At 38.9% G+C, this 12,828-nt stretch overlaps 1 protein-coding gene across 2 annotated transcripts in view; it reads left to right on the forward strand.

Moving 5' to 3' along the window:
• Positions 1–11,326, forward strand: part of wars2 (tryptophanyl tRNA synthetase 2, mitochondrial) — a 36,580-nt gene extending 25,254 nt beyond the window's left edge. For both annotated transcript variants that reach the window (XM_024260595.2, XM_024260596.2), the window contains exons 3-6: positions 466–546; positions 3,112–3,194; positions 5,004–5,122; positions 10,667–11,326. In XM_024260595.2, the coding sequence (XP_024116363.1) occupies positions 466–546; positions 3,112–3,194; positions 5,004–5,122; positions 10,667–11,115 (732 nt within the window). In that variant the 3' untranslated portion in view covers positions 11,116–11,326. The remainder of the gene's footprint in view (positions 1–465; positions 547–3,111; positions 3,195–5,003; positions 5,123–10,666) is intronic.
• The last annotated feature ends 1,502 nt before the right edge of the window (positions 11,327–12,828 follow it).

A 12,828-nucleotide genomic window follows, 5' to 3' on the forward strand; every position in this document is an offset into this window, starting at 1 on the left:
ATTGGGTCGGGTCTCAACAGAAAACTTTGGAGGTTACTTTTGCTTGATGTGGTTTATTCTGTAATTTGTCTGACCCTAAAAGAAATTCCAGATCATTCTGACCACGATTGAACTGTTTGACTGAAGGCTCTCATCTGAACAGACAATACAAAATAAAGTTTATGAACTCTTCTGACTTCTCTGCTGTGTTGGTTGACACAGTACAATTATTACATTCCAGGGAGTGTGTTCAGATTTTTATTTTTTAAGAAAAACTGCTCCTGTCCAGTGATGTCTTTGGATGTGTATTTTGGCACGATGCGCTGAATCTGTTCTGCCAGAACCTCTGATCCTTCAGCCGTCTTTAGCAGACAATCTATTTCTGCTGATGCATTTTAAACTGCAGATAAGATGAATTTGATTTGTTCTCTTGCATCAGGTTGTCTCGATGTTTGCTAATGTCTGGATGTATCTCCAAACCCGCAGGTGTCGGAACACGCAGAGCTGTCCTGGATCCTGGGCTGCATGACCAGCATGCCCCGCCTGCGCCACCTCCCTCAATGGAAGGTGGGTCTTTCAAAGATGGACTGTTTACAAGTACTAAATACATGAAAAAGACCAACTCTGACCTCATTAGAACAGCGTGTTTTACCCCTTTAACGCTGGAGCTTTCTTCGTTGATTTACTGTCATTTTTTAATTATTAACACGATCAATGTAATTCCAGCAGATTCAGCCGCTTTTCTCCTTCAGAACCTGCTGGAATTACATTGATTGCGGTTGAAAAGTCACAGTATGTTAAAGGTTTAGTGTTTAAGCGTCACCGGCGATGCCTCAGATGTTAAAGGGTTAACAAGGCATTTCTATTATTAGGATTTTTATGCATTAATAAAAAAAATCTTGTGAAAAATCAAATTGACAAATTAAATGAATGTATGAGTATTTTCTTTAAACTGTTGTTTCATATGTTGTGATGTCATAAATCAACCTTTTGCATCTTTTCTCTCCTTGTTGAGTCAGATGTTGGTGTAAACAGAACCGTCTGAGCAGAGTTTAGTCCGTCCCGACATCTCCTGCTCAATCCGACTCAAATAAACCATATGAAATAAATATATACACAATTAAATTATTAAATAAATGGGGCATTAAGTATTTAAAATCTACATTGAATAAATAAAACTGGAAATCAATAAATACATGTTTAAATATATGTGGCTTTAAAATATTAAAACAGCCATTAAAAAGTGCATTCAAATATTTCATGGCATATTTAATTCATTTGTGGCCCAGTGTGGGCTGGACAAGACAAATTGAAATAAATATATGTATTATGAATTTATTAAATAAATGTGTAATTGGTTATTTAAAATTGGCATGAAATAAATAAAGGTGTCATCAAAGGTGTCAATATTTAATTAAAATTCAATTTTAAATCTTTAAAAAAAACATTTATTTCATGATTTAATGAAAGATTTCATGACCTAGATATATAGACGGATGGATGGATGGATAACTTTATTAATCCTCTCGGGGCAATTCAGTTTAAAACAGCTCTCCAGCAAGAACTGATAGAAACATGACAGGAAAGAGCAAGACAAAATAACACAACAACACAAAACAGTGCATAAATCTGTAAGTAAGGTAGTTAGCATAAAAAAAATATTAAAAGGTAATTATGAGACAGGTCCTAACATATGGACGAGTTCAGCCCCTCTGATTTAAAAGCTTTATGGCACTAGGGATAAAAGATGTTAATGAATGATTTCATGATCTAATCGATGATTTCATGATCTAATCGATGATTTCATGATTTGATGAATGATTTTATGATTTGATGATTTAATGAATTTCATCATTTAACAAAAGATTTCATAATTTAATGAAAGATTTCATGATTTAATCGATGAATTAATGATTTGATGATTTAATGAATGATTTCATGATTTAATCGATGATTTCATGATTTGATGATTTAATGAATTTCATCATTTAATAAAAGATTTAATGATTTCATGAAAGATTTCATGGTCCGGTCAGTGGGCACATCCTTTCATGACGTTCTCTGTCAAACGTCCCATCAAACTCAGTGGGCGGGCCTAACTGAGATGGTTTCGGCGAGCATTTATCAGACAATTGAGAGAATGTAAAATGCTGGATTTCTGTCTCATGAAACTCTGGAGTTTCACTTTAATTTAAATTAAAAATCATAAAAAAACTAACCAGGAATGAATGTCTTACATTGTAATAAAATACAATAAATTATTTTAATTAGATATTGAATATTCTTCTAGAAAATAAAATGATAAAATGACCTGTGACTCACCTAACCTACAAAAGTCATCCAAATCTGTGGACCATTTTAATCAGCTCCTCCACGCAGAATTCTTGGAACATGAAAGCAGGAGACTCACCTGCAGCCTTCAAACAGAGAAAAACTGAGAGGTTTCTTCTGCAGGACCTGCCTGAACATCGGAAATCCACAAAACTGACTGTTGATGATACAGAGAAATGGTTTTATAGTGTTTAAAAACGGGATCAGTGCAGAGAAGCATTCACTCACATGCACATTATACAAATAGATTTATGGAGAAAATGACCACTGTTAATGACAAAAAAACATGTTTGTAGATTAAATATTGTCATATACTAATCTGACGTGTGTTTTTTTGTAGCTTTAAGTTTTGCAGATATTGTGCTGCTATTCTACACGTTTGTCTCTTAACCTCCCAAAATGTAAAAAGTCCAACACTGTATTTTAACATCAAAGTAAGACATGCTTTCTACCAGATCCTAGTTTTATTTAGAAACTTTGTCAGCATCTTCGTATAACAGATGTTTTGTTTTTGCTGAGTTTTTGTCATTCTTTCCTGTTGGGTTTGATCAGCGTTCAGATCTGGCGTCAGTGCGCCGTCTGAATGCAGACCAGAGCGAGCAGGAGAGCCCCTGCCGCTCCACAGAACACCCCGCACCGATGAGCTGGTCCTCAACACGCCGGAAAACCTGACGGGAACTCCTCTGTGGAGGAGGAAAAGTGACCAGAGCTTTCACAGGAAAAAGAAAAGCATGTTGTTTTCCTCCGGCCTGCTTTCGTCTTTGCTCCTCCTGACATTTGTTTTGTCGTCTTCCTCCGTAGATGAAGAGTAAGCAGAAAAGCGAAGGCAGCGTCGGTCTGTTTACGTACCCCGTCCTCCAGGCTGCCGACATTCTCCTCTACCAGTAAGAAGACGTCCACTGTGAAACTTTATTTTCCTGACTGTGTCTTCAGAATGTTTCATAATACTTGTCTTTTTATTAACCTGATCCTTCTAGAAAAGTGTTTCTCCAGCTTCTGCTGTTTCCCATTAGTCCTTTTGGAGAGTTGGATGACGTGAATCGATTGTCCTGAAAGCAGAGGGGCTGAGCCCGTCCCCTCTGAAGCAACGCTTCAGCCTCTCTGCTGGATTAAACCAGCATGTGTGCTCACCAGCAGATTCATCATTTTCAGCTTCAAGGCAAAAATGTTGGTGTTCAGTCCACAGGAGATCAGTCTGAGGACGTAGCTGTTCAGCACACCGACGCTCATTCTGCTCGTTTGTAGTTAAAAGTGCTGCTCCGTAAAGAAACCTCGTGCTACACGTGCACATTGGAGCCCGGGGATAAGCCTTTCAGATTTCTGCAGACAAAAGCTCTCTCGATGTGGAGAGTTCCAGCTGGGTGTAGCGGTTCATCCTTAGAGATAATTCTGGAGCTGCTGCTCCTCCGACCGGCACACTTCTGATCAAATATGCAGCCTTTCTAAAAAAATCTTGCATTTAATCTGATCAGAACCAGATTACATAACTATGCAAAACTGTAAAATGAAGCAACTAAGAGGTGGGGGTATTTTAAGTTTATTTCTTCCCACTTCTTTTCAAGCAAAAATCAAACTTTTCTGACTTTAGTTCATATTTACAATAATGAATCAGACGTGACATAAGTGTGTTTTGTTTTTTTGTTTGTTTTCTATTTTCTAATCCATGTATTTCATTATTTCTGTAATGAGTTTGAAATATTTATGTGTTTCTCTTGTATGTTCTATGCTTGAAATAAACCATTCAATCAACCAATCAATGAGAAAATTCTACAAGATCTTGTTAAAAACAGCAAAAACACTATTTTCATCGGAGTGGGTCTGGAACCAGGAAGAGATGCTTCACTCTGACGTGGATGTGACATCTTCATGTAGAGCAGGAGTCCAGGTCCGGTTCTGGCTCTGGCTCTGCTCCCTTATGTGTTGACATTTCTTGAATCAGAGTTTTAATCCCACATAATCCCACACTTTGCAGCTCCACACAGTCAGTGTATGACTGCACTGAAAAAGTTACAAAAGTTCTGTAATTTTTTACATTTGAAATTATACATTTATATCAAATTACAATTTTGAGTTAACCATCGATTAGAAATTCTAATTAGATATAAACTAATATTTTTAAATGTAACAAATTACAGAACATTTGTTAATTGATCCAGTGTTTCATTTTTCAATGTGTGTGATTGAGTGAAGCGACTGTAAATGACTCTGATCCATGACGAAGATGGACATTTAAAATATATGGGAATTTTCTCAAAGTTGTTTTTTGTTTTTGACAGAAGCTCATTTGACTCTCTTTCAAAATAAAAGACTTCCTGTTTCAAACAGGAACATTGAAGGAAAGCAAATGTATTCCTAAACAACACGAGACAAAAATGACATTTTCTCTTGTTATACTTAGATTTACTTTGGTGAGCCGTCGTCCTTTTTCCTACTTACTACTGCTGTTGACAGAAGCATAGACATGAAACATGATTGGTTAATGATTCAGTAGAAAAAGTAAATGAAAAATACATAAAATTCAGCAACCCTTACTTTTAAAATCTCTAATATTTTATTTTTCTTTACCCAGAGAGCCACTGTGGAGGGGGAAGAGATCCCTGGTGTAAACCGTCTTCACCTTCATTAATGGAGTTCCTTAACAAACCCTGAATGAGCTTCAAGCTGATGTTGTCTTTTCGTGTTTTCTCTCTCAGGTCCACTCATGTCCCTGTGGGAGAGGACCAGGTCCAGCATCTGGAGCTGGCTCAGGATCTTGCTCGCATCTTCAACAATCGCTATGGAGACCTGTTCCCTGAGCCTCGCACACTGCTGAGTAAGAACTCTAGACCCAGACTTAGGACATCTGCAGTACTACTACTACTAGTGCTGGCCAATATGACGATATATGTCATGTGGGCGATAGAAAAGTGTCTATCGTCCAATTTCTCCTCTATCCTTTACAGTATGTCACAAAAGTGAGTACACCCCTCACTTTTGTTGCCGGGGATTGGGCTATTGATGACTCTATTATAATTTATTTTGCAGAAAAAACAACTTTACACTGCTTTACAAGAAGGACACAGACTACTTTTTAATGTGTCAAAATTAATTTTGGCAGTGTTGTCCCATGAAAAAGATATACATAAATATCTGCAAAAATGTAAGGGGTGTACTCACTTTTGTGAGATACTGTATATCGTGTCTAATCTAATTTGATCAATTATTACCCCAAATATATCATTAAATAGACCAAGACGATTGCGCAGGTGTTGTCAGTGTGTACACAAAAAAATTATCAAAGTGAAAATAAAGACAAATTAAAAAGACATTATAAATAAAGAAACTTCGTCTTGCGGCTTTGCGACGTAAAACTGCTTTACGTTCTTGAATTCACACGCACGCGGGTTTACGACATATTTTACGCTACTTAATATGAGTGCAGAATGACGGACAGAACAGCTGGAAGTTGTTTCCCTGGAGTTGAGACAGACAGATACACTGATGCAGACAGACCAAGAAGAAGCTCTTTCAGCATAAGAGAGGGACGTCTGTGATTTGGATTCAAGACGTCCAACGATGAGCAGAAGACTGCAGTATGTAAATGAGCTAGGAGGCTCTCCCGCACCGATGCTAACGCAACAAATCTTCTATCACTCAAGGAAAGTCACAAAAATGAACATATGAGATTACAAAAACAAGAGATAAATCAAAGATGTGGAATTGAGCTGTAACAAGTATACAAACTCTCGGATTCTCTGCTCAGAAAATTCAAGACAGAAAATTTGTGACGTCCAAGATCACTGATTCATCCATCCATCCATCTTCTTGACCGCTTCTTCCCTTTCGGGGTCGCGGGGTGCCGGAGCCTAACCCGGCTACTGAAGGGCGAAGGCGGGGTACACCCTGGACAGGTCGCCAGTCTGTCTCAGGGCCTCAATCACACACACATCCACTCTCACATTCACACCTAGGGACAATTTAGAGTCACCAATGAACCTATGAAGCATGTTTTTGGACGGTGGGAGGAAGCCGGAGTCCCCGGTGAAAACCCACGCATGCACGGGGAGAACATGCAAACTCCACACAGAAAACTCCAAGCCAGGAGTCGAACCGGGGCCTTCTCGCTGTGAGGCAAGAGCGCTAACCACTTGCGCCACCGTGCAGCCCTCACTGATTCATGATCTTTATAAATATAGTAGAGTGTCATAAAATATTTATTGCTCTGGAATACAGAATAATTTTGGATTTTAAAGCTGAATGCACGACTGTCACCAGAAGCTAAAAAATGATTTGTCGTGGATGCTTTGAAACTTGATCACATTAATGATTTCAATGATCCTTAATAGCCTGATTTATTAATATTTGATATTAAGTCCTGAACCGGATATTGATAATTCATGTAGAGAAAATGGTCGAGTCGGGGTGGGATTATATAAGTTCGCTTCCTTCCACTCCCTTTCAAGCGATCTACTTGTGATTCATTAAGTGTTATGTTATGTATGTATTGTGACCTGATTGCTTGAAATAAACCATTTCATTCATTCATTCATTCAATGTTGGTGAAGCTTCCTGGTTTTCAAAGTAAAACTAGCGAGAGCTTCTCTATCCGTTCAAAAACTGAGACTGAAGTTCTGCTCACTGACTTAAGTTCTGAGAAAACAAATAGCTTTAACATCAGAGCTTCAGCTCCAGTGTTTATATGCTTTTGTTTATGATAACTCTTCAACAGTTGATGCAATTGATGTAATTCTAGCAGAATTTTGTGCAAAAATTAGTTTTTCTACTCAGAAACATTAAACTGTTGTGCACTTCAAAAAGTGTTTTTCTTAAAAACTTTTTTTTTTTTTAACAGATTCACGTTGAATACCTTTGAATTTTTGAACAAATGTGAAGACTGCTGTATATCAGTCATATCTGTTCTCATTTGATTTATTTTGCTACACTAAAATATTTGTTTAATTGTTACTATTCAGTTATCTGTTAGTTAAAATAGAAAAGTAATCTATGACATCTTTTCAGAGAATAGCTGAAAATATACTTTACTGTCATATATCGTGACATATATATCGTTATCGTGACCTATAATAGTTTATATTGTGATATACATATTTTTCCATGTCGCCCAGAACTAACTACTACTGTATTACAGAGCTATAAATGAGCTTATTTTGCAGTTTTTTCTCTAACTTTGATCTATGAGAATCTTTCAATAGTGAACAACAACAGAAATGTCTTTGTTTCAACCACTGATCGTTTGAAATGTCTCGCAGCAAATGTTGACTGACTGATTTTGTTCTTCAAAGACGACTTGAGACGCTTTTTTTATTCACAGCACTTAAAAAAGTTATTTTAAACCATCTTCTCATGCTTCCTGCGATGCAGCTTCATCTTTCATGCACACATGCTGAACATGTTCACACCCACTTCACATTTTAACTCATCTTAGGACAGACTGCTGCACTCTCAGTGAAGAAATACGTTCTTTAAGGAGAATAATGGAGGATTTAGAAGATGTCCCCAAGATGGTTTTTGAGCCGTCTGCCTGTTTGTGCGTTGGCGTCAAAACCCGGCAGATACATTTGGCTGACTGCTGGATCCTTCTCTTGTCTGTTGGAAAGCAGAGTAACCACCTTCTCTTTGAAACCAACCCAAAGACTAAAAGGCTTTTAATGCACTTTACATGACAGCGCCTCAGGAGGACACATGTGGACGGCTCATATGGAGCCTGCAAGATGGCGGAAGGATGTGGATGATGAATGAAAAAGGAAAGGAAGTCCAGGCTCCTGTGGTCTGCTCATCACTTCACACTGCCATGCGTCTGTCTTGCATTGGGAATCTTTCACACAACCACATCCACAGGCAGCGTAATAGCCTGTCATTTCCCTCTGACTCAAACGGGTTTTAGATGGAAGAAGAAATGTCTTCAACAAAGTGTAACTAACTTCATTCTGTTAAATGTCGGAGCAGGTCTCATGTGGAAAACAACACAGCATTTCAATGAGATTATGGTCTTTAGATCAGATGGACAGTCAGGATTCTAACTGATGATGGTAATTCAGGTACTTTTAACCCTTTAACACCGGAGCTCCAGCGTTTATTTTCTTTGATTTACTGTAATTTTGTCATTGCTAACATGATCAGCATAATTCCAGTAGATTGTAAAGGAGAAAAGGGGCTCAACGTGCTAACGGTTGAAAAGTTACAGTATGTAAAAGATTTTATATTTAAGCGTCACCGACTACTGTTTTTTTAATCTCTAACTATTGTCGTGTTCTCAAATATAAAAGTTTTAATTAAATGAACTCTGCTGAAAACATTTCCTACTTCTCTCGATGTCCCTGTACACAGCACACACCCATCACAGCTGTGATGTCATCAATGTGCGACTTGTTAACAGAATTAACCCAAAACAATCCCATAACACCACACTAGTATCTATTATGTACTAGATAAAGCCAGACAAATTAATTATTAGAAATGTATTTTTTAAGTTTAAGTCTAAATCATTGTTGACAAAACGCTGACTGATTCCTGATGAAACACGTTGTCATGGTAACGGCTGCAGAGCCTGCCACAACCTTGCTCTGCAGCAGCAGAGGACAGTAGCATCTAAACATGATGATAAGTTAAGAAAGCATAAATTCAGAGTGAAAATGCACTTCTAACGGCTTAATTCTGACCTATCTCCTCCTCCTTACAAACTCTTTTCTCTTTCTCGTCTGCTTTATCACTGTTTCCTGTAACAAGGGGTGAGGATGTAATAAAAACCAATAGAACGAACACAGGGGAGTGGCTGAAATCCACATTGGTTTGTACCAGAGAGCGTTAAGAATGTATACATTTAAAAAGCCATCAGTTAATTAAAAAGAATAAAAAAGTTAAAAATAATTAAGACCATAAAACAAAAACTAAAATGTCCCGAACAGCAGACAGAGACCGGTGTAGTGCCAAGATAAGATCCCCCTGCCAGAATGTGTATCCCCGGTTTCATATCATTCCTATTTTGTCCAAAAAAGCATAAAAAGAAGGTGAATGATTACGACAGACTGCTCTCACTCTTCATCCGGTTTGGTTCTGATTCTGCTATCCCATCCAACACCCTTACAGCTGACTCCTGTCCTCCACAACGCAACAGAAATCATCTGCCTGTCCTGTCAGTGGAGTGGGTGATTGATTATGTGATCAAAAATGACTCACTCAGTTTTTGTCCCTAACATCTACAAAATAGAGTCCCAGAACTTATAGAGATAATTTGGGGTCAATGTTGTTTGAAACACAAATACAACAAATTGAAAACATTTTGGTGTTATTGGTGATTTATTTTTAGCCTCAAGTGTTTTTTAGGTTTCAATACTCAACATTTAAATTTCAAAAGTTTTTTTCAGCTTCAAATCTTTTTGTCACTTTCAACTCTTTTTTTTCGTTTTTGAATCTGAAAATTTCTATTTCAAAACTATTGGCCCCATTGTGACGTGATGGGGCGGGGCTAACACGAAGGACCAATCAAAATTGGTGAGGGCTAAAAGTTTTTAAACTGAAATTTTCAGATTCGAAAAGAAAAAAAAAAGTAAAAAAAGTTGTGAAATTGAAACTTTAAGTTTTGACACACAGAACATGGAACACTTGAAGCTGAAAATAATTAAGTTTGTTTTAGAATAGCAACAAGTTTTGGACATTTTACCTTTTTTTTGGCCAAACACCGTTATTTTTTTCAATTTGTTTTATTTGGGTTTTAGATAATTTGACCTCCATTTATCTCCATGAGAACTTGCTTAAGGCTAAAGAAACGCTGCAGACATTGAGCAGTTCTGAAGTCAGAGTTCCTGTTTATGTTTCAGCTGTGCTGATCTGCAGGTTGTATGACGATGTGCAAACAAGAAATGCTAAGAAACGAGTGAAACGGTTGAATGGTCATCCCAGTGTCACCATAGATGTTTACAGTGGGGCTAAAACACATTTCTAAGTCACAGATTCTTCGAGTTTTCCTCCTTAAAGAGATGTTTGATCTGTAATGTTCATTATAGAAACACGTCAACTGAGAGAATGCAGAAAAACAATCCACTTTAGTGGATAAAAGAGCTTCTTCAAGGAGTTACCCAACTGTGAGGGACAGAATTCTTGTTGGTTGGAGTTAAAGTCCACTTTTATTAAAAAAAAAAAAAAAAAAAAAAATGTTCCCAGTAGTGTTTAATTATTATTATGAGGTTTTTAACCAAAACCCCACAACCTGAATGTCTTAAGAAGCCCTTTTTCATGTTTATCTTAAGAAGTAGAACCAGTTTCCAGTCTGATCCAGTTCATATGCTGTTTTGTTGAAACCTGTTGTGTCCTCTGACTTTTCCTCATCCTCTAACAGCTCTCTCCTTTATTCTCACAGGCTCCACACGAAAGGTCAAATCCCTCCGTGACCCTTCAGCCAAGATGTCCAAGTCAGACCCGCAGACGATGGCGACCATCACGATCACAGACTCTCCGGAGGACATCGCCCTTAAGATCCGCCGCGCCGTCACCGACTTCACCTCCGAGGTCACCTTTGACCCAGAGACGCGGCCAGGTGTGTCCAACCTGCTGCTGATCCACGCCGCCATGGCTGCCATCAGCGTGGAGGACGCCGTGTCCCAGGCCAGAGGGCTGGACACGGGAGCCTACAAGAAGCTAGTGAGTGAGGCTGTGATCCAGAGGCTGGCGCCCATCCGGCAGGAGATCGGGAAGCTGAGGGCGGAGCCAGCGTACCTGCAGGGACTGCTGGCTCAGGGACGTGTTAAAGCTCGGGAGCTCGCCGCTCCTGTGCTCGCCGAGGTCCGACACAGAGTGGGTTTTTGCTGACCTGACAGACTGGAGGAGCAGGACCCTGAGGAGGCTCCGTCTGCAGCTCTGTGCTCCTCAGTGTTTGAACTGATCTCCTTTTGGAATACAGAACATCAGTTTCTGTTTGATCTTCTCTCAGCTTTAAAATGATAAAAACTTGAATAAAAAGATTAGAAATAAATGGAGTTGTGTTCACACATTGGAGCACAACTCAAGTGTTTGATTTTAAGGTTCTGTGTTCCTTTTAGGTCTGACAAAGGTTGTTTTGTTTTCGTTGGACTGATGGGTGCACACTCGATCCATGTTTTCCTCTGAATGATACCCCATACATTTCCAATGGGGTTCAGCTCCAGTGAGTGGGCGGGGCTGTCCAGCTCTGTGATGGCGTGGACATCAAACCAGGTTTGGTGCTTCTGGCAGTATTGGCAGATTCCTGCTTCTGCATAAACAAAGCCCAAAAACTAAGACTACCAAGGTCCAACCCCAAACTAAAATAACTAAACCCAGCAGAGTAAGACTGCTGAGGACAAAGAGGAGAAAAAGAACAAAAAAAAAAAGAAAAAAGGCATTTTTTTAAGCAATGATTATTTAATTATCATTTATTTAATTTATATTACTTAAATGTATAAATTGATGTCTGAGGTTCACATAGATGATAAACTATGTAGGTTTTTACATCCTGTTGACCTGAAGACGTCTTGTTTGTTCAACTCTACCTCCAGAATGAACAGATTTTAGATGAAAACCTTTGGTAAAAAGTTTGATCTTTATTAAAAGCACATATTATCTTATGCTGAACAACATTGGTTACTAGCTGTTCAGAGCTGCACTGAGATGATCCTGTTTGGCACAGAGCAGCTTTTATTTTGAAAGTACATTAAAAAACGCATTTTGAAAGATGCTAGGCCCTTTTTTACATGTTTGCTTTTGTTTGTGCCAAAATATAGACATAATTTATATTTATTATTTAAAAAAGAAGAAGGTCATGAATGCAAATTCCATAAAGGTTAAAGTAAGACTGTGTGGCTCCTTCTAGGTTTTGATCAGTAGAAAACAAGTCCAAACGACTCTTTTACTGTTAAAGGTTACAGATCCCTGCTCTAGACTGTTGCAGTGATTTTGGACTGAAGAAACAGAGTTTACCAACACCAGCTCTGGACCTTGCACCCCAGATCATGACTGACTGTGGAGACCTCCAGCGGTTTGGGTTCTGCTCCTCACCAGTCTGGGACCTTAAGTCCCACATGAAAGGAATCATCAGGAAACAGGAGCTTGTTCCTCTGGTCAACAGTCCAGTCCTTCTTCTCCTTGGTCCATTTGAGATGTTTGCTCTGTTGGTCCGGACTCAGAAGTGTCGAGGAACCCGACAGTTGTAACCCGACTCCTGGAGGTTTCTGAAGCTGTTCCTCCTCATTCCTCTCTCTGGATGTCTGCAGGTTCCTGAATCTTTTGGTAATGGGCTGGAGTCCGTGGCCGTCTCTGTTGCTGCATCTCCTGACACATTCTGTTGATCTGTTGGACTCGGCGCTCTGTGAACATTCAGACTCCTTAACTATGATCATTAGTGTCTTACTCAGACTATGGAGGGGATCAATGGTGGTCCTCTGGATACTTGTTAAGTTTGAAGTCTTCTCCATATTGAACCAAACTGAACCCATTTGATGACGGGTTCTGTTCTGCCGCTATGATCCATCCTGCCGCAGCCTCAGGGCCGCAGACTGTAGAGGTTTT

This window comes from Oryzias melastigma, linkage group LG21 (genome assembly GCF_002922805.2).
Source record: "Oryzias melastigma strain HK-1 linkage group LG21, ASM292280v2, whole genome shotgun sequence".
Classification (NCBI taxonomy): domain Eukaryota; kingdom Metazoa; phylum Chordata; class Actinopteri; order Beloniformes; family Adrianichthyidae; genus Oryzias; species Oryzias melastigma.